Source organism: Passer montanus, unplaced genomic scaffold (genome assembly GCF_014805655.1).
Source record: "Passer montanus isolate IOZ18808 unplaced genomic scaffold, ASM1480565v1 scaffold2, whole genome shotgun sequence".
Taxonomy (NCBI): Eukaryota; Metazoa; Chordata; class Aves; order Passeriformes; family Passeridae; genus Passer; species Passer montanus.
Window position 1 is genome coordinate 16988492 of NW_024366591.1, and position 25387 is coordinate 17013878.

Below are 25387 nucleotides of genomic sequence, written 5' to 3' on the forward strand. Positions count from 1 at the left end.
CATCTGTTTCCAGCAGAAGCCATGAATGTAGGTAGTCATGTACATATGCTGGAAGACAGGCAGACCTGTTGGACTGAAGTTTCCAAGATGAAATGTAAAAGTAGAATAACAGCATTGTCCAATAACATGCTCTGCAGACTGATTCCTTTATTTCTTTTTCTCAAAAGAGAAGATTCATGAGAACTAGCTTGTTCATATCACTACAGCAGTTTTCTTGAAGCTCTATGAGTTTATGACAGGTCTGTGGAGAATCTGACCACTGAAATATCAGAAGCAAACCATGTCACATGTGCATGAACTGTCCATGGCATGGTGTCTAGAGTAGGAATTAAATCAGTGATTTCTTCTTAAAGAAACTTTTACTAAGGTTATCCAGAAAAGTATTAATGTTTCTTTAAAGTTACACTTCTCTGTATGTATTAATTGATTGTTGTGACTCTTCTCACATCCCTGAATATATAAATGTGTTGAAGTTGTGTAAATTACTGATTCATATAACACTGAGTAATTTGTTTGAGCCCAACCAGTGCCAGGCCTCAGAAAGGATCAAGCTAGATACTTCACCTTTATCACTAAGCAGCTCATCAGAATGACAGAGCTCCTCTGGAGGTGATTCTTGTTACTGATCAAGTTCCTTCCACACAGTTTTAAATTCAGCTATGCTCCCTCTGAGGCAACCTTACTGATGGTTTACATATTTATATAAATTGCTGTGACCCTCTATTTTTATGAGCATATGTGAAATGTTCTAAGATCAACAATAGTCATGTTTCTGTTAACACTCCAAATCCCGCTTTTGGATTCCCATTGGCTGGATCCAATGTAAGTCTTTGATTCTGTGAGTTTAACACTGGGAGTATGGTCCTTTTGCTAACTTGTTTGAAAATGGGTTTATATATCAACAGACAATATTATTCCCATTGGAAGAATAGTTTAAATTCAACTTGTCTTTAATATTGATTTTCTTGGGACAAGAGGAAGCTGAGTCTTTTTGCATGAATACCAACAAAAGAACCCTTTAAATACTTCTATTGATATGAACTTAATGCAGTTTGCATGGAGAAAAGTGAGACCCCTTGCTTTATGTTTCACAACACTACCACTTTTTTTGCTGCCTTCCAGGAGAATTTCTTCTATCCCAGTGAATTTTATCTGTCCTTTAGTCCACAGGATGGAATTCCTCAGGTTGAAGAATTAGAAACATTTTCAGTGGAAATTTATATTCCTGATTTTATCAGTACTTGATTTTATCTATTTCATGTTTTTTAGGACTCTAACAGCAAGGAACTAAGCTTTGAAGAAAATGAGTGGCTCCAGCTCAGGGAAAACAGAAAGTCAGACAATGCTTCTCCTGCAGTATGAATATAATTCAACCAGCTATCATATCCAACCAATATTAATATAATTTCCTGCAGAGGTAAAAAGGCATGTGTGGGGAAGATCCATATGACATAAACCAGTCTGAATGCAGATCTCCACATACAAACTGTTCATCATTCTCTTTTCAAAAAAGAGTCCACCCATGCCTAGATGTTATTTCAGATTACAGCCTAGAGACAATTTCATTGTGCAGCTTTGACACAGTACTTGGCCCAAGAGTGAGGGAGAGAGTGCCACTGGTGAATCACCCCAGTGGGAAAGAAACTGCACAGGCACAATCAGCCACCACAGATGGAGTGCAACACCATAGGGGAGAAACTACAACTACTTGGAAATGTGAGAAGGAAAACTTCTTCATCAATAATCCCCAAATGTAGGGATTTGTAATCAGTTCATGTAGGAATGAGGAACTCCACATATCTCACAAACGCCCTCTACTGAGAAGTGTGTCTGACAGGAAAAAACACTCTTCTCACTCGTTTACGCAGCTCAAAGCACTCGATAATTCAAGGGCTAATTCCAGATTTGCGCATCACAGCATGTGTAGTCCCATGAAAAGCCAAGCATATCTGCCACCAAAACTACATGCAGTAAGTAGCCTTAAAATAAGTATGTGTACTTGCACATTAAATGAAAACCGGATTCAGACGGAGCCGTGGAAGTGATCATGTTTGAAGGCCTGATCATCAGTCAAATTTTTAAAAAAAACAAAGCAACGACCAAGGAACAAATACCACTTGAATTTAAACACTGAGCATTAGGAACTAAACCTTCAATAAATTTTATATTGTCACACATTACATCAGTAGATACAGCTGGAAAGTGGGCATGCATTGTAGCAGAGTGACTTTTTCCAGGCAGTCAAATGTATAATAACCTGAAGTAATTCACTGGTTTTTTCTTGTTATTTCAATGGAAGCTTTCTTATTTTGATGGAGGGAACTCTGCAAACCAAAATGGAAATTCAGGTGCTTCCAGCACTAGACAAAGCTGGAAAGCTAGCAGCTTTCTCCAATATTCATGCAAGTTCTCTTTTGGGAAACAAAAACTTATCTTATTGATATCAATTCAATTTTTTGTACCATTTTCATGGTGCTGATTTTATTTATGGCACGAGGGTAACAGGTGCCATTATCTTTAACCACATTAATAAAGGAATGAATTGGGTGCTTAACATTAAACATGCAGGTCATCCCTCTAAGCACAACTGTAGCTTTATGCATGCATTTGCATTCCATTTGTTTTACTGTATTCATTCAGTAGGACTTCAACTCATTAAAAGGTTAAAGAGCACACCACTGAGCTGCAAACTGGAGTCAAGATCCAGGCTTCAGGCTCACTTAGAAACAAATGTGATATCAACATCTTCCATCCCATTTGTCCATGATAGACAACTAACAGACAACTGCTCCTACAGATTCAAAACAAATAATGATTTTCTGTCAAGGAAGTCTCAAGAAATGGCTTGAGTTCCCTCTGCACTCAAAAGGACTGCACAATGCCAGCTTACTTTACTTCCATCTCAAGTTATCTTCCTAATGCGATGTTAAGAAGCACATTATTGAACACACATGACAAAAGAAAAACATTGCTATTAGTTCCTCCTAGTGCGAAGATAATGGGATTCCTGTGCTTGAGCTCACATGACATTGGAGCCATTTCAAAGAAAGTGACAATTTTATTGTGGGCCCATTCATCACACTCAGTGGGGTTTTACTGCAGACACCCATGGGGTTTGTATTGGGTTTATCTGACAGCCTCTCCAGAATTAATTTGGTTTTTTATTTCAGTGCAGCTGTATTCCTTATGTGTTCCTAGAAAAAAATCAGAGCATTGCCAGCTAAGTCTTCTTTTAGTATCTTTATCACATGACAGAGATTCAAGTTTCTATATTGTTACTGAGGTTGATTGTGGATTGTCTTGTATCCACATCCAGTCAGGTAAGTAATTATGTGATTCTCACCGAAAAATAAAAAGATACAAAGCAGCATTTGTAGAGAGCAGACTTTTACCTAAAATGTGTTCTGAAACATTGTTTCTATTTATAGTGGAATCAAATTCTGATCAAACTTTATGGGTTCATGTTCATCAATTAATGTGCAAATAATCACTACTCTACCAAGCATGAAAAAAAGCTTTGAAAGATCTATCTCCATTTAGAAACTAGAAGTTGTTGAGTTTTTCTATTGTGTTTTTAAACATTTCTATTTAAAAAGATCCTAATAAATACAAATACAACTACTTTTTGAGGTACATTCAACAGCAGATTTTCAATAGGCAATTCACATTTTAAAATAATTAAATTATTGAAATATTACTGATATTAAACATGCTGAACTAATTTAGTCATTTCATAGTATTGTGGGAGCACTAGAATTGCATTTGGATGATAATTAAGTTCCATATGTGTTGAAAAACAATTCACTGTGACCAAAATCTGCATTTTGGTGAAGGTCAGTCACCATGCTGAGAACCACAGTGCTTTATTGCAGATCACACACCACTAAGAGACATTACTGCTTTTAGTTCATTTGACATACACAAACCTCAGCATTGTCTCTACGCAGCAGAGCAGCAGATTGCACTAAAAACGTTTGGAAACCCAGTCTGAGTTCTATCGATACAGCACCTTTTACAGTACTCCAGGACACAGACATTTAATTAACTGCCTGAACTAGGAGCTGAAGTAAAATAACATGCACTTATTGGAGCACTTTTCACCTTCTTTGTAATATACTTCAGTAGATGCAGGGCAGGTTCCCTTCCCAAAGGGCGTTCTGATATCTTACAGCAGTTAATTCAACCATGTCATTAAAAAAGTCATTGAGACATTTAGAGACACAAAAGCTAAATCCATACATAAAATAAACACCGATTCCCATCACTTCCCTTCTTCTGCCAATGTTTCCATGCCTATGAGCATACATGACAGAGGGAACAATGCTTTTTGATACATCAGCTTGAAGTCATGCTGCATCCAAGGGAGGCTCTCTTTTGAGTTTAGAGGCAAAACAGTAACTGCCCCTCTCTGGATTTGGTGACTCGATTTCACTTTCCTGTTCACGCCAAATAATACTGCATACCATTCAGTGAATGACAAATTAGCATTTCCCCTTTACTGGTTTCCTATCTCCATCCTTCCACCCTCCATCTTCCCAAAGAACTCCCACAGGGTTCAGACGACTGAGTTGAAGTACTTCCTTGCGGCAGTTTACCAGCAGGAGTGTCTGGCTCATGCACGGGCTCGCATGCACAACTCTTCTGGACCTGCTTCAACTTCACATACTGAGTACCCTGGCAAATTATTAGTAGCAATTATTGCCATTAAGTTATTTGTAGCAATTTGGAAGAGCATAATATTATTTGTTTTCATTCAATTTCTGTTTCTTTGAATTCAGAATCGTGGGTCTACAGCTTCCAAGTCCCGCAGCATCCTTTTTTACTGGACTTAGTTACAAAGTTGATAAACTCTAGCTGTTCCGGCTGGCGGTGCGGGGCCGGGCGGGGTGATGGTCGGTGCAGCGGTACCGCGGGGCGGCGGTGGCAGGCCGGCGGGGCAGGGGCCGGGGCCGGGGCCGGTGTTAGCGGGCGGCAGCGCTGCTGACGGTGCTGCCCGGGGATTATCGGCGGGCGCCGGCCGGCCCCGCTTTTGCCGCGCCCGCTGCCGGCCCGAGCGCGGGGCCCGCGGGGGACAAAGGGCGGAGCGAGCCGGGGCCGGGGCCGGGGTCGGGGCTGGGGCCAGGCCCACACAGGGCACCTTCCCCAGCCATGTCCCCCAACTACATCCGGAGCTTCTCGGAGGGATGTGTGAGTACGCGGGGCGCGCCCCGGCCCCGCCGGAGCCGGGCTCCGGCCCCAAACCGCGCAGGGGCAGCGGGGCCGCCCGGGCACGGCGGGGCAGGCGGCCGGAGCGGGGCAACAATTGCCCCTCTGGGGAAGCTGAACTTTGATTTGCGGGAATAAGTGTGGTTCTAAGCATGGTTAGGTTTGATGGTGGCACGCCGGGTCGTGCTTTGCCGTCACCTGACATCATGTGAATGAATCAGTAGAACAGCAAAACGAATAGACTTTGGGTCGAAGCGCTCAGCTCCGTCTGGCGCCTTCTGCAGCAGCAGAATACAGATAAAGGCAGTGAAACAAATGAACTGGCAAGTGCTAGACAAATTAACGTTTATATAAAGTTAGTAGGAACAATAAAGCGTTGTAAGAACATTATTTTGTTAGAGAGCTACTGCACCCTTCATAGGCAAACTGGCTCTTTAAAACAAGTAGAATAAAATAAATATTCTGGATAATGAAAAAAAGCAAGTAGACCTCCAACAATAACACTGTTCATTTTTGTTTTTTATTTTGAATGAACCCTTTGACTTGCAGCTCAGGCCGCCAACAGTAATTGGACAATTCCACACTCTTTTTTTTGGCTCAATTCGAATGTTTTTCCTTGGTGTTTTGGGCTTTGCTGTTTATGGAAATGAGGCCTTGCATTTCAGCTGTGACCCAGACAAGAGAGAGGTTAATCTTTTCTGTTACAACCAGTTCAGACCTATAACTCCTCAGGTAATTATATTTTCCTGTTTTTTCATGGTAAAGATCCAATGTAAAGCAAGTAAACTGCAAAAATTAAAGCATGATTGTTCCATATAAGTACTAACTGATTAGGCTAATTATCACTAGCTTTTTTCATTAATATTTTCTTTTTAATATCCCTTTAGCTGTGGCTAAATATGGAGCTATATTTTCTGTCCTTCAAAATAATGCTCATGGTTCAGAACCCAACTAAACTTTTCCAATCAAAACATAACTGCTTTTTACTTTTATTGTCATCTAAGCTTTTATACATTTGATAAATATTTAAAAACAGACTTGCAAAATGTTCCAATATGCGTGTGTTTTAGCTGTTCCAAAGCAGATGTAAATGATCTGACAGGTACATTTTTGCTATATTTTAGGTATTCTGGGCATTACAGCTGGTGATTGTACTGGTACCTGGAGCCTTTTTTCACCTTTATGCTGCTTGTAAGAGCATCAAACAGGAAGATATTCTCCAAAAGTCATCCTACACTGGTTTTTATATCTTCTCTGTTTTCTTAAGGATTGTCCTTGAAGTTGTGGCTTTTTGGCTTCAGATTCAGCTCTTTGGTTTCAAAGTGAACGCAATCTACATGTGTGATGTGGGAGCACTTGATAAAAAGTTTAACGTTACTCGGTGCATGGTGCCAGAACACTTTGAAAAGACAATCTTTCTTATTGCAATGTACATGTTTACTGTGATTACAGTGATCTTGTGTGTTGCTGAAATTTTTGAGATCTCATGTAGAAGGCTAGGTTTTCTAAAACCTCAGTGATGTCAACTTGCACTCATTTACTGCTCTGTCCACCTGCAGCTTTGTAATAATGGTTTCAAACCACAGCAGGAAAACATCTCCTGCCCGCTATGCAGTGCTGCAGAAAAGAACCACACTCATGGTTACTGAGGCAGAATAGTCACTTGACATAAACTCCTCACCTAAAAACTTGCACACTATGAGAATAATCTTTGTTTCCATGTCAAGGTCAAAAGCACTAAGATCTCCAAGAGCAGTATATTTTCATGACCTGCCACCTATGATAGTTCTGCCTCCAGAGGAGTGTCTGTGTGTGAGGAGATGGTTATTTATAAACACATTTCTATTCACAGCTTTTCTGAACACATGCCATCTGAGCTAATAAGGCCATTGCACTTCTAGGAAAAATTGCAAATTTTTTACATGTTCTTATGGCTTGAGAATTGAACAATAATAGTGGATGCTCTCTGGGTACCAGAAAGCATTCAAGCATCTTCCCAAGAAGTGCCACTGAGATGCAATCTGCAACTCAGCCCCCGGGGGCAGAGACTCCTGGTTAGGCTGTGGTGACAACATATCCATGGATACCAGTTTAGCCTGCAGAGGCTCAGCTACTGTCACCTGCTGGCTCAGAATCTCCTTTTAAAAGTGGAAGGTATTCTTTGTGTTGATTGCAATGCCTAATTATGTTTTGGCTTACCATGTAGAAGATTTTTACCAATTTAGTATGATCACATTTTGAACGAGGAAAAGGGCTTTTAACAATTTAACATAAGCGGCTTCAAAGTGTCAAAATAAAATCTTGAAGAAAAGCCTTTCCTAGGCCCAATTATGATTTGATTTCAATGTATTTTGCTTGTGTGTGACTGCCAAATTGGGCCCACAGAATTTTCTGCTGTTTGTGTCACACCTAACTTTTTCTTGCTCTGACTAAAGCTGTTAGAATAACACTGAAAAAAGAACTCTGCATATTAAAATTATTCTATGCAGTAAGTATATTGGGTTAGGTTAGGTCTTAAACTTTTTATAGGCATCAGATGTTTTTGTGTGCAACAGCTTCTTCTTAAGGTCTAATAAACATACTATATATAGAAGTGATTTCCTTGTGCTGAAGTGAGATAAAGAAAAGAAAACAGATTTCAGAATCAGAAAGAAAGGAGGAGGTATTTTCCTGTATAAAATATCTACAAATAGCTATAATAACAATCAACGATTTTCCATCTGTTTTTCAAACATAAAAAGCTGAGATCTTGATAACAGAATCTGGGTAATTCCAGAAATATTTAGAAAATTCTGGAAAAATTCTTACCAACTCTTTTACCACCAAGTGTTTAGTTAATTAGCCCAAAACACAGTTGAATTATAACAGTCTTGTAATTCTCACCCACAAAAGTAAACCTGCCAAATAAATGGAATAGCAAGTTTTAGGTATCTTGGATTTGATTGAATCTATGCCATTTAAAACAAAGTGGGCTACAACTAGATGTGTGGTTTTTTGATATGCTGATCAAGAACAAAACTATGTATTTCAATACATTTGCTATATTAAAACATTAATATTATTTTTTCCCTATGGAAATAAGTTATATTTTAAGTTTTCTTAAATGTCCAGTCAAAGCTATCAGATTTATGCAATATTAAACTAGTTATGTGATATTTGCAAGCATTGCAAGTGAAATAAAAATCACTGTGCTAACTTGGTGTTTGCATAATAAGCCATGTTCTTTGGTTGATACATGTCTGATTTTTCACTGTATATGTCAATGTCCATCTGGAATTATTCTTTCCAATTGAAACTTGTAATCTCAGGTAAAAAATATTTAGAAAAACATACCGTATATAGACTACTAAGAAAAAGAATTTACTTTCATGTGCTAGGTACAGTTGTTACCAATGGTACACTTGGAATCCCACTTCATCAGTTATTTGTATAATAATAAAATAACCTAATCACAAACTTGTCAGTATTTTCCCTGGTGCTCAATATGTCATTGCTTGTCATTCTCCTGTAAATTTCCAAACACTTCAGAAGGGTCAGAAGAGTGCCAAAACCCCCAAGCCCTCAAGAGTTGTTTATGTTCTTGTTACCATCAAGAGCCTTGAAGAACAAGTATTGGTATGGGACTGTCTGAGGATCCCTAGAGAGAGCTGGATTACTCACCACCATGGCCCTTCTCTTTGTGGTCACAGTTTTGGAACATATTAAAATTTTCCCTTCTTCCAAATCAGATACACTGTTTGGTTTTTTTTTTCTGCATTTCCTGTGGAATGAAAATTGTCAAATTCCTCAGTTTTTCATTAAAAAAAAAAAAGTGCATTATTACCTTTTAGTGCAAATGTTTTTCTGTGCCTCATTCTGCCATTCATTTCTGGAACACATTGATGGAGATATTATGTCCATGTAAAGAAATCATTTCCCCGTGGATGTCAACACTTCTCATTCCTATATTTGCCATTTGTTTTCCTGGCACTCATTGTATTCTCAAGTGTCTATAAACTTTTCTTTTGCTTAGTCTTCCAAACTCCCACTACTTTCATCCTCATTTACATTGTTTTCTGTCAGCTTCCTTCCACCCTTACTCCCTCTGAGACTGATATGCCTTCATGCAGTTCTCAGTGTTGAGCTGATTTTTGCTCAAAGGCTTAGCAAGTATTTGAGATGCTCATGAAGGCTTTTTGTTGTTGTTGTTTTTGCCATTAAGAAAGGAATTTATAATACAGTTGGGGATTCTTTGATTCAATTCTATTTCTTTACACAGTGAACATGAAGTCCTGTCTCCCAGAACACTGAGGAAGCATTTTTGTTGCTTACATCAGGTTCACACTATAAGTGCTTTGACTTTTTTATTGTTTTCCACCATACTCTAGCCACCTAATTTTCACAGATAGCACTCAAAGCAATCCCCAGCTCATGTGTTTGTAGTCAGTTTTGTCTCTAGTCAAACATCATGACTATTTCAGTTCTCACTTAACAGAGAGCCGTAATTGTGACGTGATTGCATTTACATCAAAGGTATAGCTGCTCTGGGCCAGCCAGCTTCTAGTACAGCCCCACAGCATCCCAGTCCTGTAACCATTCCTCATTCTCTTCCTTTCATGGATTCCTCTCTTCTGTTCAGACATAATTTCCCTTCTGCTCCCTTTCTGGCACACTCCCATGCCAGCAATGAGACAACGCAAGCTCTCCTACCCTGTGCGTCCCTGCAGCATGCACCCTTCTTTATGCCCTGGAGCACTGACATTCTCTTCCTTTGCAAACAGACGCTTTGAGCTCAAGAACAGGTTTGGCAAAAGGGCTACCTAAAAGAAATGTAAATAAAGTTTTAACTATGCCATCAGAATGAGGTAATAGAAACTAAATTTATATTGCAATAACTTATGAGATCCATTTGAAACCATTTTGCTTCAACAGTTCACTTTTCTTGTGCTGTTCTTATCCCCTCTTCACAAAACCAGAAATCCCTGGAGGTTCCTCTGAGAAAAAGTTATCTGGGAAGTGGTAATCCTAGGAGACAGGAGATGCATGTTCCAGGGCTGACAGACTTTCTGATATCCACCAGGAAGCAGCCCAGTCCTATTAGCCAGGCCATGGTAATATTACAAAATGTGAAGTATGTTAAATTTTCTTATGAAAGGATTTTTTTTGGATGTTTAATCTTCAAATACTTTCAAACTTAATCTACAACAAGGAAGATTTAATCTGTGAAAACAGAGAGCAGTTAACAAGCAAGCTCTAACTGATGTCCAAAAACAAACCACTTGGTAGTAGAATTGCCTTGTTTACCAGGTTTGCATTGTTTGCCAGGTTTAGAGCTTGACATTTTTCATCCATCTCAGACTCTGGGGGAGGTTAACAAAACTTGGGAAGAAGGATGCCCACTGGTAGTTGACACAAGGAATGCAGAAGTTACAGGCCACAGGGCCATTTGGCAGAACTCACAAAATAAGGAAGAAAACTAGTATGTTCCTTATAATAAGGCCACTCAGCTGCTGCACTGCAATCAGCTCCGACTGGGTAAAAGGCAGTTCTGGCAGGGGGAAATCCTGACCACCAGTTCATGGACCAGTGACCCAAGAAAGCAAGAGAATCAACTAACAGAATACAAAAAACTAACTAATAAGAGAACTACTGTTCTCTTATTAAAAACAAAACAGCCTTCGTTTGCTAAAATGTATAAATAGTAAAGTGCTGATAGTTGGGGTGCTTGATTTATGGAATACCCCCAAAACACCCAGGCTGGCACAACTCTAAAATTAATAATCAATACCTCTATTGAATGTGTATTTATTGGCTGGTGGCATACCAGGTAACTAATTAGATTTTTGCAGACAACAGTTTTTGGGGATGAAGGGCAGAGGCCCAGAAGTTGAGGCACAGTTCAGCCCCCAAGGGCCTCATGGACCTTGGCGCAGCCCCAGGAGAAGTTTCAGTCTGAGAAGGGATTTTACTTGCAGGTGCACCTGCACAGGCCAGGCCTGCCCAGCTCTCTGGGCTGGCCTGCCAAAGGAAAGGAGGCAGCAGGGACGGGGAGGGCGGCACTGCCCAGCCCTGGGCGGCCGGGGCCAGGCTGCAGCGGTGGGAGCAGCCCCGACCGCCCCGAAGTCTCCAGCCTTCCGTCACGGCTGCTGTGGGACGCGTTTCCAGCACTAAGGGGCCACGCAGGTGGCGTTTGACACTGTACGTCCCCACAGACGGACAGATGGATGGATGCACGGACGGATGGACAGGCCCCTCCCGGCCAGCAGAGGGCGGCAGCGGGCGGAGCGCTGCTCCGTGGGATGCGCGGGGGCGCGGGGAAGCCCCTCCTCTGGGCGGGGCGGGGTGGTCGCGGCGGCCCCAGCCCCACCTTGCGGAGTGCCGCCTCTCGGCGGTCGGAGTGCTGGTACCGTGTAAAGCGGTCCTGACGGGACAGTCCTGATCAGAACGGCAAAAAATAACATCCAAGAAGTGGTTCAGAGTTTTTGTCCTGTGTAACCCTGAATGAGTATTTTGAGTTTTAAAATCTTTAGTGCTGACAGAAGCTTTCATTTTCTCCTCTGTGGGGCTTTGTCACTTTCCCGGAGTTCCCGGAGGGAGTGGTTTGCTCTTTTTCTGCTTCTTTGGCTGAATTGAGCACAGCAAAACCCTACTGTAAAACTTGCAAATTAATATGTAAATTTTTCAAGCTGATGTGGTTTCTAAGCTAATGGTTGTCAGCGTGGACTGTGAGCCTTTTTTAAAGACTTTGAATAGTGCATTAAGAAATACAAGATTGCTGTTAGTCTTAAATTCCTGTTACAGTTAAGGGACACTGGTAAAGGGCCTAAGACTAGCAGATTGCCAGAAATGTATGTTTATGTTGTTGACAACCCACCCTTAAAGGGAAGGTCATCACAGCATTGGTATTTTTGTTGAGATATTAGGTCATTTGAGGGGTTTACTTGGCTTGTCTTCAAAAATAATGAAATAAAAAACAGATGTAGACCTAACTGGTAGTTTTTTTTCATTAGGTGATCTTAATTTGGAAGAATTAAATAGTGAAATTCAGGTTTCAGATAGCTCTGAAAAAGCTGTCATCTGAGTGACAGAAGAATAATTTTATTTATTCTGTGTTACACAGGAATGGTGTGCTAAAGTGCAGCCAGAAGGTGAGATAGTCACATATTAGAGCACTGGATGTTCTCACTAGTACTAGCTCTTTATTTACTGGAAAAACACAGGACAAGTGACACTGTGTGGCAGGAAGCACCAGCTAGGTCAGGTTGCACTTAGGCGTTTTTTGTTTGTTTTTCTTTATTTCTTTGGATTTTTCTGTCAGATGTAGCACACTGTCTGGCTATACAAAAAAAAAGACATGCATTGGTGTAGGTGAAAAAATACAAGTCTGTTTCAAACCAGAAATGTTTTTAGTGTTCAATCTCTACTTTTCTTTGTCTTTTGCAAACTTACGTCTTCATGTAGAGGAAAAAACCTATGTTGGATAATTACCATTTTCTGTAAAGTCGTTTGCCTTGTCTGTCCTAAGTAGTCTGAAAGTTTTTATTTTTTCATCTGAGGACTTCGACAAATCTGTTTCATTACTGAATATAGCAAAGACTGTATTCTAGAGGTATCTGTTTCATTATTGTATTATATAAAGTAAAAAGCACTGACACCTCTTTTTCAAGTTAGATCTTGCTCAGATCCTTTCTTTTTTTAAATGCACAAAGGAGAAGAATGTGTTTTCACCAGTGTTCCACTGATGACACACACTTCCTCCCATGGTGGGTGCGTTTGGATTGAAGAAAATGCAGTACTCGTGCCCCATAGTTGTTTGTTTTTTCTTCATTTAGTTCTGGCATTGAAGCAGAAGTAAGGTTTATGAAACATTAATTTTTAACATCATGGGTTTGGCATAATTACATGGAATCCCAAAGTATTAATTATTAATATTGCTACTGTCAAAAAAATGTACTGTATATTTACTCCTAGCATGCTATGAATAGTAAAAGCTTTACTAAAAGGATAGATTTTTAGAAGTGTAGAACAGGGGTTACAAAAAGATTTCAGGATTTCTTTCAGATAATGTTTTGAAAGCAATGTGGATTTATGTAGGGTTAAAGCAATGCATCTCATTAGATGCTTCACTGAAAAAAGTGAGCATCTCTTTGTGGAGCCTTTGAAATGGGTTTCAGCAGAGCTCTATTCATTTTATATAATTTTATATTGCGGAAGGAATACAGTGAGGAAAGCTCTGTGTGTGCTAGATTGTGTGTGGTTCTCTGTGCTGGCACATCCCCACCAGCCTCATGTGAGGCACAGCAGAGTGCACCCTGTGTTGTTGAAAGGCCGTGTTCCATCCCAAAGCTGCTTATGCAGCCACTCTGTGTAGGGCATCACAGGTTAGCTGGTGGATGGAACTATCAGTCTCAACAGTGATGTGTTTATAGCTTTGGAATGTTGCCATGAGTGGCTCATACCCAGAAAAAAACTTCAGTCACAATATCATTAATGTTGCCATGGCACAGCAGTTTGCAGTACGGGCATATGTATGCTAGGTTTTGATTTATATTAATTTTAGTTAAATTGCACTTTTATATATGTAATAATAAGAGCTGTGACACAATTTGAGGATTGGTAGCAAGTGAACTCTGGCAAGATGTTTTTGCAACATAAAATGCTGCTTTCTCTAGCTTAGCAATAAAATTTTCAGAGAACTACTTACTGCTCTTGTTAATGTTTTTGTGTCTCATTGTAGGTTCTGTAGGTGCACACTTAAAGCTGGAAATTGATGTGACAACTACATAATCTATTTGTCTTTTTTTTCTCTTGTGTTGTAGTGCATTTTGAGCATTAAGCTAGCATAAATCAGTTATGCTGCCTAAAAAAAATGGTGTATTCCTTCTATGGCTTCTCATTCCCAACCCTGGACACTAGCATAAATCAGTTATGCCGCCTAAAAAATGGTGTATTCCTTCTATGGCTTCTCATTCCCAACCCTGGACTGCTTTAGAAGCAAGTGTTGATGGAATTGTGTGATGAAAGACAATAATAAGCTATTTTTCAGCCAGGCCAATTCACTGCGGCTTAAACAGCTGTGTTCCCACACAGACAAAGAAAAGGAACAAGACACAGTGGCTGGGGGCAAAGGCAGGACTCCTGCTTTTTTTGGTATTGCTGGCATATGTTGATTTACAGAAACTGTAATTTAATTAACATTAATCTGGTTTACACAATATAAATAGCTACAGCGGGGATTATTTGTCTTTTTCAACTGCCACATAATTTTCCACATGAAAAGTAAAATGTTGAACATTGATGTTCTTGTACACTCTAACACAACACTTCTTGTTGTGGTACTTCCACATTGCAAAAATTTAAAAACGGGTTTGTTGCTGGTAATACTGTGTAATCCTTACAAAACCTTCATTCTTAACCTCTTTTTTAGGTATTCAGATTCAAAGCAGAATATGATCAGTACCTTTATATGTTGTGTGTATACTGTTACCTTTTTAGCCCTATCTGTTGTTAGTATATGGATGTAATTGATTGAAGTAATTAAAATATCTTTTCCTGACAGTGTGCACCATAAATTCACATGGTTGTAACATTTCTTTTACCCAGAACACAGGCTGTCGAGAAATAAAGAAGCCAGGTTTAATTTTTGTGAATTTTTTTGTAGGACATGATCTCACAAAACAATTCTCTTTTTTAAGAGATTAGACAATTGTTAATGTAAGTGTTCATTTACATTAATGTTAATTAATGTTTAATTAATGTTAAAGATTAGCATTCTGCTAATCTGCCACCTTATTTCAAAATTGTTTCCTCCCCATGTGATACTTTTTTTCATTTTTGTATTATTTGTTAATCATTGTCATTAAGTATGTAGCTATTTCAGGTTCAGTAGAGGTTAGTTTGTTCAGCAGTTATAATGGAATACCTGAAAAGTATGTTTCATTGGTTGCCTAGCAAAGGGCAAATATGTAATTGGTAGTCAATAAAATAACTTTTTATGTTAAAAACTTACTTGAGTCTAACTGCTTTGAGATGTTATTTTGCAGACACAAGGAGGCAGGCTCTGATAAAAAAATCTCTGGCCTGTAATAACTGAAGAAATCATGTCTCCAACTGTGTTATAAGCAGTTGGACTGATGAGTTAGTTTTGTTTTTTTTTTTAATTGCAAGGTTTGAGAGGTAACTGTATCTTCAAAACCTTCAAGTTTAGAGTTAAATGCAAGATTTTCGTTAATGACTGTTGTTTCAGCCTTCCGGTTGCATTGTTAATCTCTTTGCAAAGATGTGTGGTAGTCTGTACTTACTGAACTTTGATGTTCTAATTCAAATGTCTTGTGAGAATGCCAGTGAGTTGCCAGAAAAGGACTGATGTTTCATGAACAGTGTTTGGATAGTCAGTGAATTCCTGTGAGAAATTATGTTTCTAGTAAATTTCAAAAAGCAAAATGTGGTGACTTTTGCTTTACAGTCTCCTAACATAGGAAACAATAATGTAAGATCAGTAGATATGATCTGTATAAAAGAGGCATGAAAAAATCTTCAATTTTTAATTTTTGAGATGGAAAAGCATCAGAGAAATGCTTCCATACTCTTGTATTAACATTTGTGGTTTCGTGAGATCAAGTGAGAGAGAAAAACGAGAGACAACTTTTATTCCACAAGTAGTTGACAACCTCTTGAACCAAAAGGCATTCAGCTTTTAAATGTGACTGACTTGTCACTTTCAAGTGTAGTCAGACACCTGTGAAACAAGCTTCTCTCTGCATTAAAATTATAAGAGTTTTTTAGTATTATTATTACAAAAAAAAGACTGTGAAGTTCATGGCCAGACTAACAATTCAGGAAATATAGTTACTGTGCAACTTTACAACTGAAATACCATTATTTTTTACCAGTTCTTAGCCTTTACCAATCCAATTAGTCCTTCTTAATAGGAATGACTAATAATGGTCAAATATTTTAATTGAGCTTTTAAGTTACTCAATTTTTAATTGTATCTTGGTGCATTCTGAATTATTAATTTAGAAGATGCATGTAATTAAGAAGCATTAATGAAATTAAAAGTATTGCTGTATTTGGAGAGATTCAGCACATACTTAGTGACCTCATTTATACTGGGACATTGTGGAGTTGAAATGCCTAAAAAAATTGCTTGTAGAATTCCACATCTAATATGATCAAATACCTGAGCTTTCCAGTTTAAGAGTTCAAGTTGTAGAATTCCACATCTAATATGATCAAATACCTGAGCTTTCCAGTTTAAATATTCATCTTTTGTATTAGCTTTGTATTGTCCATTTGTAAAAGTACATTTTCATATTCTTGTATTGCTGGTGGCAGAAAACTATTGTGGGCTACGAATACAACAAATGTTTAAAGGCTTTTATTAGAGCTTGCATATGAAGAATATATTTAATCTGTTCTTTACTCAGGGTAAGTTAATATGTTTAAATCAGATATTTAAGTAAATACCAATTTCGTAGTGTACTATGAGACTTGTTTTGATTCTGCTACGAGTATAAGCTAAACTTTTTTTCAATTTATACTTTCGCTTTCTATTTTTTTTCTGTTTTCAGTCTGTTTGCTCTGATTATTTCAAAGATTTGTAATTGGGGAAGACTGTGCTTTTAAAACTGCTTTGTCTGTGGAGACAGAAAAACTAAAAAAGTGGTGGGAATAACAAAGGTGATTGTATAAACTCCACAATCCTTAAAGCAGACTGTGGGTAGTGGCAAAAGTAAGACAATATTAACTGTTGTGTAGTATTTTGGGCACTTGCTTTGATTACATGGGTAATATTTTAAAATAATCTGTCCTGCCAGAGATAGGAAGGAGAACATACAAAACAAGTGTACATCAGAGACTGAAACCTTTTCTGAGTTGTGTATCTGTATACAATCCTAAATTTCAGTTGTATAGTGTAAATATACTGAGGTGCATTTTTTCCACCATACAATTCACCATCTTTTGCTACGTTCTTACTCAACTGAAACCTCTGGAAGTAGAATTAACAACTGAGGTATGCTTTTCCTGCCTGAGGTATGCTGCTGCCTTTGAAGGAGGGATGCATCAACATCAACATTTTGATTTGCAGAATCACAAAACTGTTGAGGTTGGAGGGCTTTGTACATGGCTTCGTGCAATGCCCTGCTCAGAGCACCATCACTAGGGTAGGTAGGTCAGGACTGTCTGCAGGCGGTTTTTGAACATCCCCAGGGACGGCGACTCCACGACTCCTGGGAGCATCCTGTTCCAGTGTGTGATTACCCAGACAGTAGAAGATTTTTCTTATGTTTAAATGGGATTTCTTGTATTTCATTTTGAGCCCATTGCCTCTCGTCCTGTCACTGGACACCACTGAGAACAGTCTGGCTTTGTCTTCACTCCCCACTGCCACCCTCCTCTCGTCAGGTATTTAGACACAGTGATAAGACCCTCTTTGCTTTTCAAGAGTTAAACAGTCTGAGCTCTGCCTCTCCTGATGTGACATGTCCCTAGCCTTTCATCAGCCTTGTGGCCCTTCCCAGGTGCAGGTGTGGCACATCAGTGCTGAGTAGAACAGAAAGATCACTTGCCTCAACCTGCTGGTGACATTCTTCTCCTAATTCAGCTGTGGATGCTGGTAGCCAATAAGGTCAGGAGTACACTTTGGAAGCTTATCTCCTGGTCAACTAAGGTGCTTTGGCTCACCTCGCAGAGTAGTTTAAAGACATGAAATAGGCTTCTTCCAGTTTAAACTAAACAAGAAGGGTGTTTCAGATTTGTGCTCTAATCACTAAAAGCTGTTTTATCCTCATGACTCGACCACAGCTAATCCAGAATAGCTGCCTTCTCCTCTTTTCACGTTCTGAAGATCTCAAATGCTATAAATCTGTTTAATGTAGTGTTTATGTTTTAATTGGAAATATTTTGTTTTCTTTATTTAACTGTAGAGACCAGATTTTAAAGATACAAGTAGTTTAAATATTGTAGAAAAGCCTAGAAGCTTATGAATTGTAGATATACTGTTACTCAGATTTTACAAGACCAAAATAAGTCCTTAAACCAGACTGACGTGGGGTAGTGTAGAATACCATCATTTCCTGAGATTCATAGTAGGTATTGCTTTGTTATTTGTTTTGTCATCTAACCTTAATAGTTACCAGTCGTGTTTGTCATTGGAAATTTTGTTATACATTTTTAGCTTGTCTATTATTTACTATTATTAAAGTGAATTGTAATGGAACTTACTCAAACTTTCAGGTGTTTTAAGAGGCATTTGAGATAATTTTGACTTAATAAAATTTGTTTAGCATGTAATGTACTATGCTGTTACCTACTCACTTTATTCAGTAAGATTCAGAATACTATAAAAGAATCTGGGAGGCAAGAGGGTCATGATGCTATCTTGAGTTTCTTAATTATATTTTTGGTAGTCTTCATTTCCCCCACTTTTGCATTATTTTTTTTTCTTACAGGTTTCCCTAAGTTAATTTTACTTGAAAATAAGTATTTGAAAGTAATTTGGTTTCTCTGGAATGTTTTAGTTTTTCAGTTGATGGTGCCAGCCCAATGTCTTGTTTTTTGCAAGATTCCTTCTGCATCTTGTAATGAAGAGGCAGTGTAAGACCTTCCAAGTTTGTTTGTCAGTATGTTAAATCTATTTGTAAAAGTCCTTGAATTCAGACAGCTTGGACTTAGCCATGTAGAAATATATTTATGACCTGCATGCAGAAATTACATTATTGAAATATGACACACTAATGTTTATGAGAGCAAGAGCATTTTTATATGAAAATGTTTCCAGTAGTTTTGGATTTGAGTAGAATCCAGTTTAATGTCTTTGTGCCCTTTGCTTCCCACATTTGTATTCCAGCTGTTGGCTTCCTGTACCAAGCGTTTTACAAACGTTTTTCTGTCAGTGGTTTGACAAAGGGATGTAGAATATGAATGAGTAATAAATTACAGCCTGGTAAAGCTTTCATCCCTTAATCAGAATCAGAATATCACTAAAATTTATTGCAATGGTATTTGTTACTATTTTATGTCAGTTTGTTACTATCAAATGTCAAAAATATTTCTGTTGCTAATAATTTATTTTCTATGCTAGAGAATTAAATACACACAGGAAAAAAGAAGTATATTTTTTTGATCCTGTTAGACCAGGAAAGAGAAAGATGGGTAGTAGGACAGAATTTAGAAGATAGAGAATAAACCTATTGTGCATGCTTGCTGGCTGGAACTTTTGTTCTCCAGTATTTTTTACTTGGCACAAATTTAGTTTAAAATGGGAGTGAGGGGAGTTTCAGTTGTTATCCAAACATAAATCTGGAGTAACTTACTGTGTATGAGGAATGAATGTCTGGCACATACTAGAGACAAAATACTTGCTCTGAAATTGTGCTGTGTATTAGCAAAGGAAAAATAACATGGTATTACGTGACATAAATAAAGGCAGAGAAGTTTCTGTAAAGCTCACTGTATAATTCCAGCCAGCACACCCACACTTAGTATTTACTGAACAAAGATTAAGGGCAGCAAATCAAGATGTATATTTTGTAGTTGTCTTGGCAAAACATTTTTGTGAGAATGATAACTTGCCAAGTCTTTATGAATTTGAAGATAAATGTCCTGTCTACAAACTCTGAGCAAACTCTCTTAGTTAATAATTGGCAAAACAGTTGTGTCTTTGTGTGTAAAATTACAAGTGACTTTAGCTCTACTTCTGATGTTATTTAATATTTAAACATTAGCTCTCTGTAGCCTCCTTTACCTCCTTAGTACTTCAATTTCTGCACATACAGTACTACTTTGTTGGCCACAAAAAAGTCTTTTTTGCTACTTGGTTTGAACAGTTGTATCTATTATTAAACTGAGTGCATAAAACAAAAAGGAGGAATAACTTCATTCATCTGTTTGTTCCCAGATATTCCAGATCTTAATCATAAATAGTGAAGAGAGATAAGAAATACAGGTCACTTAATTCTGAGATTGTCGACATTCTTCATATACATTTAGGCTTTAAAACTTGAAAATATTTGCAGCTGCATTGTATGGGTTTAATTTTCTTTTATATCAACATTTTCAGAAGCTTGGCTATTCACAGAGGATTTTCTTTTATTAGAAGTTCCTAAATAAATGCCTCCTGTAAGTCAAGTTCTTCAGTTTTAACAGTGTGTCACTGGTCATTAGGGACATGCACTTGAAACATTTTGTTCAATGTATAGAGAAGTTCTCCAAAGAGAAAACCAAAATGATTTTGATGTAAAATGGCCTTTCAAGTGTGATATGCTATAAGGTAAAACAATGCATTTGAAATATATAACACTATGAGGATTTCTTTTGTGGCGTCTATACTGTTCAGGAGATTACTTTCCACTTATTAGAAATTGAACCACTTCCATTGAAGCAAAAGTTTTGTGACTTAGCAAGCATACTAATAATAATGTTCATTGCTTTTGCAGTATTGCAGAAATCAAAACAGCTGTATTTAATGGAATGTAAATAATTTATTTTCTTTTGGATGTGGGGAAAGGGGGCAACTGAACTCATGTCACTGTTGACTTTCTTAGTGGAGATCCTGGAGTGGTAAACTTTTGACCTCTTGCTTTTGAGTTATTTGCTACTGAGATTACATGTCAACATAAACATGGAGGACAGTTCTTTGACCATTAATTGCTAGTTTAAAATTTGGCTAATGATATTAACAAAGGAAAGGTATGTTTTGCTCTTGCTGCTGAAAATTTAGTAACAAGGTGCATTTGCCTGTTTGCTGCAAGTTAGGCAGGAAAAGGACATTAATAGATTTACTTCACTAGGTGAAAACCTATTTTTCAGTTACAACCATGTGTCTTTACAATAAGTAATACTTGTGTGATCAAGCACACACAAAAGATATGGAAGAGAACTAACTGGCAAAGGTAGTAGCATCAAAACCAACACAGTCTTACAGATATCCTTCTTGTAGAATATTTGGGATATAGATAAAGATATGGAAGAGAACTAACTGGCAAAGGTAGTAGCATCAAAACCAACACAGTCTTACAGATATCCTTCTTGTAGAATATTTGGGATATAGATAAAGATATGGAAGAGAACTAACTGGCAAAGGTAGTAGCATCAAAACCAACACAGTCTTACAGATAGCCTTCTTGTAGAATATTTGGGACATGTCAAAATTAGAGCAGAGAGGATAACAGAAGACACAAATGTGGAAGAACTTGCATTTGGAAATATTTTTTTTTTTCCTTAGGAATATGATATAGTAATACTCAAAAATGGAAAAAGGTTTTTCCTGTGTCAGCAGTATGGCAAAGGACTGCTTACTGCTTTCAGATTCACTCCCATATTGCTCTTCATACAGATAATTTCAAAAGCAAAATTTTAAAACCTTGAAAGGTTATTATATTTATTTCAGTATTGTCTTTCAAGATAAATACCAATTTATTTCCTCCTCTCCCTATTTTGTTTCTTTTCCTAGAAATCTCTAGTTCTTTCAGTTTTTCAACTATTTCACCTTCTGTTTGGTAAGTTTAATGGTAGAGGTTTTCAATCCCAAAGCCCTACTTTTGACTAGAGCAGCACTGAGTAAAGCAGTAAGTGTACCTGAACATACTTAACAACATTCTATGTGTCACTGATGAGATTCAACCTGGTAGAGTGTACTTTTCTTCTGTTCCTTCAGCTGATCAGCTGAAACTGATGTTTGTGGACATTTTGACTGGTAGTGTCTGCTTTGCATTTCCGGACCCGAAGGTTTCCTCATCTTTCATTGCAATCAGGTTTTATCAGTGTTTTATCAATAGTATCTGAGCCAAGACTACCTTTTGGCTCTGAATGCTACTTGGTAGTGATGCTCTGTCAATAGTTGTTTTCACAGACTTCATGCTTTTCCTTGACAAAAAAGGGATAGCTTTTGCCTTTATCTGAGCAGTGGCTTCATCAGAGGCCTGTCTCTGGACAGGTTAGCCCTTCTTTCAAACACACAAATGTATGTGAAGAAGTGAGCTTGCAAAAATTCCAGACTTCAAAAGCTTTTAAAGATCACAGTAGACTCTTGTTAGGGTAACTTAAGTGTGCTTTGACCCTTTGCTAGTTAATAAGATCTTTCAGGAAATCTTAACAATTTCTGTAGGTGTTGATACAAACTGGGACTTAGTGGCTGCATGTGGTAACTGTCTACTGTGGTCAGTTGTGTGGCACAGAAATGTAATTGCTGTGATGGGTGGAACACATTTAATCTTAGGTGACATTAATAGTCTGTCTCTAGGATGTCTTTGTTCCTGATATCTTAGAGCTGCTGCTGTGAAAGCACCTTCACTCTTTCTTCACAGTCTGTGCTTAGGATAATAGTACTTTGATTTTTAACAACCTAGGAATCTTGAGTACCTTCGTCCTAGAATCTTTTGTTAGGAGGAAGGTGTTGGTGTGGAAGGTTGCTTAGTGTCACCCACAGTGTAGCCGTATATATGGACAAGAAAAACATTTTTCTTGTTTCTGTAACTGTTGTTCTCTGACATGTGGTTTCTGTGTTCAAGAGTTGTTCAGCATTTGTTCATTGGAGTGCCTAAAGGAGTCCTAAAGTCTTTCTCAGCTGCTGAAATCCTAAGACAGGAAAGGGCTGGTTTTTCAGGGCTTTTTACAAAGTCTACAGATATTTCAGTAAATACACCCCTTGGGATATTAGTGAAGAAAAGATTAATCTGGCTTTCACAATATAAATGCATGTATTTGCAGTGAGAGTGAAAAAACCACATACAAGTAACACAAGAGTAACAGTTACAATGTAAAAGATCTTTTAAGTTTTAAATTGATCAAGGCTAAAGACATTTGCAAGATCCACTTATATGGAAACTGAGTTCTTTTTATGTAAATGAGTTATGGATGAGATCTGAAGTTGCATACTTCAGCAAGTAAGGTAAATTTTTATCCTGTAATGAACGAATATATTTCGAATTTGTCACCCTAATACATATCAGTCTAAAATGAATTTATTTGCCTGAAAATATCTGATCTTGGCATCCATCAAAAAGAACTGATCTAGATGGTTCATAGGTTTAGCAACCTTATATTAATTCTTGAGTTTTATGTTGTTAAATTATACCATGAAATGTGTTTAGGGAGCTTACAATCAAGTATGTACTTAAAAGTCGATTTAATTGAAGACTTCAAATTAGGTCCTTAAGTTTTATACTGTTAAATTATACCATGAAATGTGTTCAGGGGAGCTTACAATCAAGTATGTACTTAAAAGTCAATTTAATTGAAGACTTCAAATTAGGTCCTTGTCATGTGATGATGGTATTTTAATTGATGATTGCTTTTAATATTAATTTTAGTGCCTTAGATACAATTCTGTGTCTCTCTGTGTTTGACTGTCTTTGAAATCTAATTTCAAACTTATATGTGCTAGTTTTGTAATGTTTAGCATTAACATGTCAGTATCCTGAAGATAAATTAGTTGGGCTTAAGAGTACCTGTCAGTAATTAACTTAATAGAAATGTTGTCTCTTGATGAAACCTGCATGGAAATTCTTCCATCATGGTCAGGTATTGTAGTTGCTCTTAAGTTTTTACTAATTCCTTTAGTTTTGTTCAGGACTTTCACTTGGTTGTTCTTTACTGAAAACTTGAATATGAAGATGCTAGATCCTTCTGTACATTGTAATAGTAAAAATAGAGAGGCACTGGAGAGCACAAGTATTTATTTTTCAGGGGGACTGTCTTTAAATGGTTAGGCAGCCCAACAGCTTTAACATTCAAAAATAAGTGAGCTTTGCTGTCCCAAATGAGGAATGTGTGCTTAGTCTGGTTTGAACACTCAGTTGTATATAAAATAGGAAGTACTACTCTAAAAATCCAGAAGAATTAGTTAAATTATGGCAGTCACCTGCAGAATCCAAGTAAGTTTTGTAGAAAGAGATCAAATTTTATTATACAAATTGCTAATAGATGGAAAAGGCAGACTAGCTTGTGAATATAAAATGTTTTCTTCTGCAGCAAGCATCAGGATAAATGCAATGTGATAGCAATTGTGTTATGTTCATGTTTACTGAGGTAATTTGAAGGGAAAAGATTCTCTCTAGTGTATGAAGAGGTGCTTGGGAGGAACGAGATGCTAAAGCTGTGAGGCAAGTTAGCATTGCTTGCAGAACTCTGTGTCCTGCAAGGACATGGGGTATTCCATAATAACTACCTCATGACAATATTTGGTGGAGTTGCAGCTTTTGATTCTTAAACTCTGCAGTTGAAAGTGTTTTGTAGGACTCCCTTGAGAGTTAGAAGTGAGAGTTAGAGGAATACTTTTTTTTGTGGGAAATGTTCTGCATTTGATTACTGAATGTTTCTGGCTGTTTTCCCTTCTCAATGTGTGTTAATCCTAGCAAATAATGCTTGCTTGTGTTTGCCCATAGTTTCATGAAGCCTATAAAGTTCTGCCATATGCAAATCTAAAACTCACTGTTTTTTGGTAGTAAAAAGATAATTTTTAATCAGAAGATATTAATCATGTTCAAGATCTTACTAAAAACTGGCAACTCTACTTAGAGAGGAAGTTTGATAAAGGCGGTCTTGCCTGATGTGAAGATCAGGTTTGTCTTGAGTGTTTTGATGCTATGTGTGCATATACATGTAGATAGTAAGTGCTTAGTACCACTTGTTCAAGGCTTTTAAGGATAACTGGCTCCTGCTATATGAAGTTCCATGTATATCCATACACTCCCTCAAATCACTTGGAAGGTCCTGTTTGGGTGAGTTGCAAGTGAGGATGGTGGTAATTTATAAAAGCACTTGATATTGCATAACAAGGGTACAAACATCATTTAAAATGAGTAAGAATAGTCATTGGGGAAAAAAAAAACATAAATCTCCCCCAAACTATCTCCTAGTATCTCTGCAAGGCCAAACCTTACAGGGGGTACAAACATCATTTAAAATAAGTAAGGATAGTCATTGGGGAAAAATAAAAACATAAGTCTCCTCCAAACTATCTCCTAGTATCTCTGCAAGGCCAAACCTTACAGTTTGCTGTCATTGCTCACTAGTACTGGAGTCAGTATATGGTTAAATAATGAGTTTGTCTTCCAGGTGTGTTGGGGAGCATTGTATTGTTTGCTTAAGGGTCTGCCTTAGGTAATGACTTTCAGTGTTTTTTGTGTTTTGTATCATTTCAAGGTCGTTTGTATGCAATGCAGACAGGGATGAAGATTGACAGTAAAACACCTCTGCC

General features: G+C 37.8%; 1 protein-coding gene across 1 annotated transcript; it reads left to right on the top strand.

Annotated features, from left to right (window-relative positions):
* The first annotated feature begins 4976 nt into the window (after positions 1-4976).
* GJE1 (gap junction protein epsilon 1) lies at positions 4977-8857 on the top strand. Its single transcript, XM_039707402.1, has 3 exons — positions 4977-5187; positions 5755-5937; positions 6330-8857. The coding sequence occupies exons 1-3, from the start codon at positions 5149-5151 to the stop codon at positions 6723-6725; spliced, it is 618 nt and encodes a 205-aa protein (XP_039563336.1). The 5' UTR covers positions 4977-5148; the 3' UTR covers positions 6726-8857.
* The last annotated feature ends 16530 nt before the right edge of the window (positions 8858-25387 follow it).

Bases quoted from the DNA above. Each gene is read 5' to 3' on its own strand.
- GJE1 (XM_039707402.1), top strand. From the start codon at position 5,149: ATGTCCCCCAACTACATCCGGAGCTTCTCGGAGGGATGT. The intron at 5,188-5,754 runs GTGAGTACGCGG...TTTGACTTGCAG, and splicing joins GGAGCTTCTCGGAGGGATGT to CTCAGGCCGCCAACAGTAAT. The intron at 5,938-6,329 runs GTAATTATATTT...GCTATATTTTAG, and splicing joins TCAGACCTATAACTCCTCAG to GTATTCTGGGCATTACAGCT.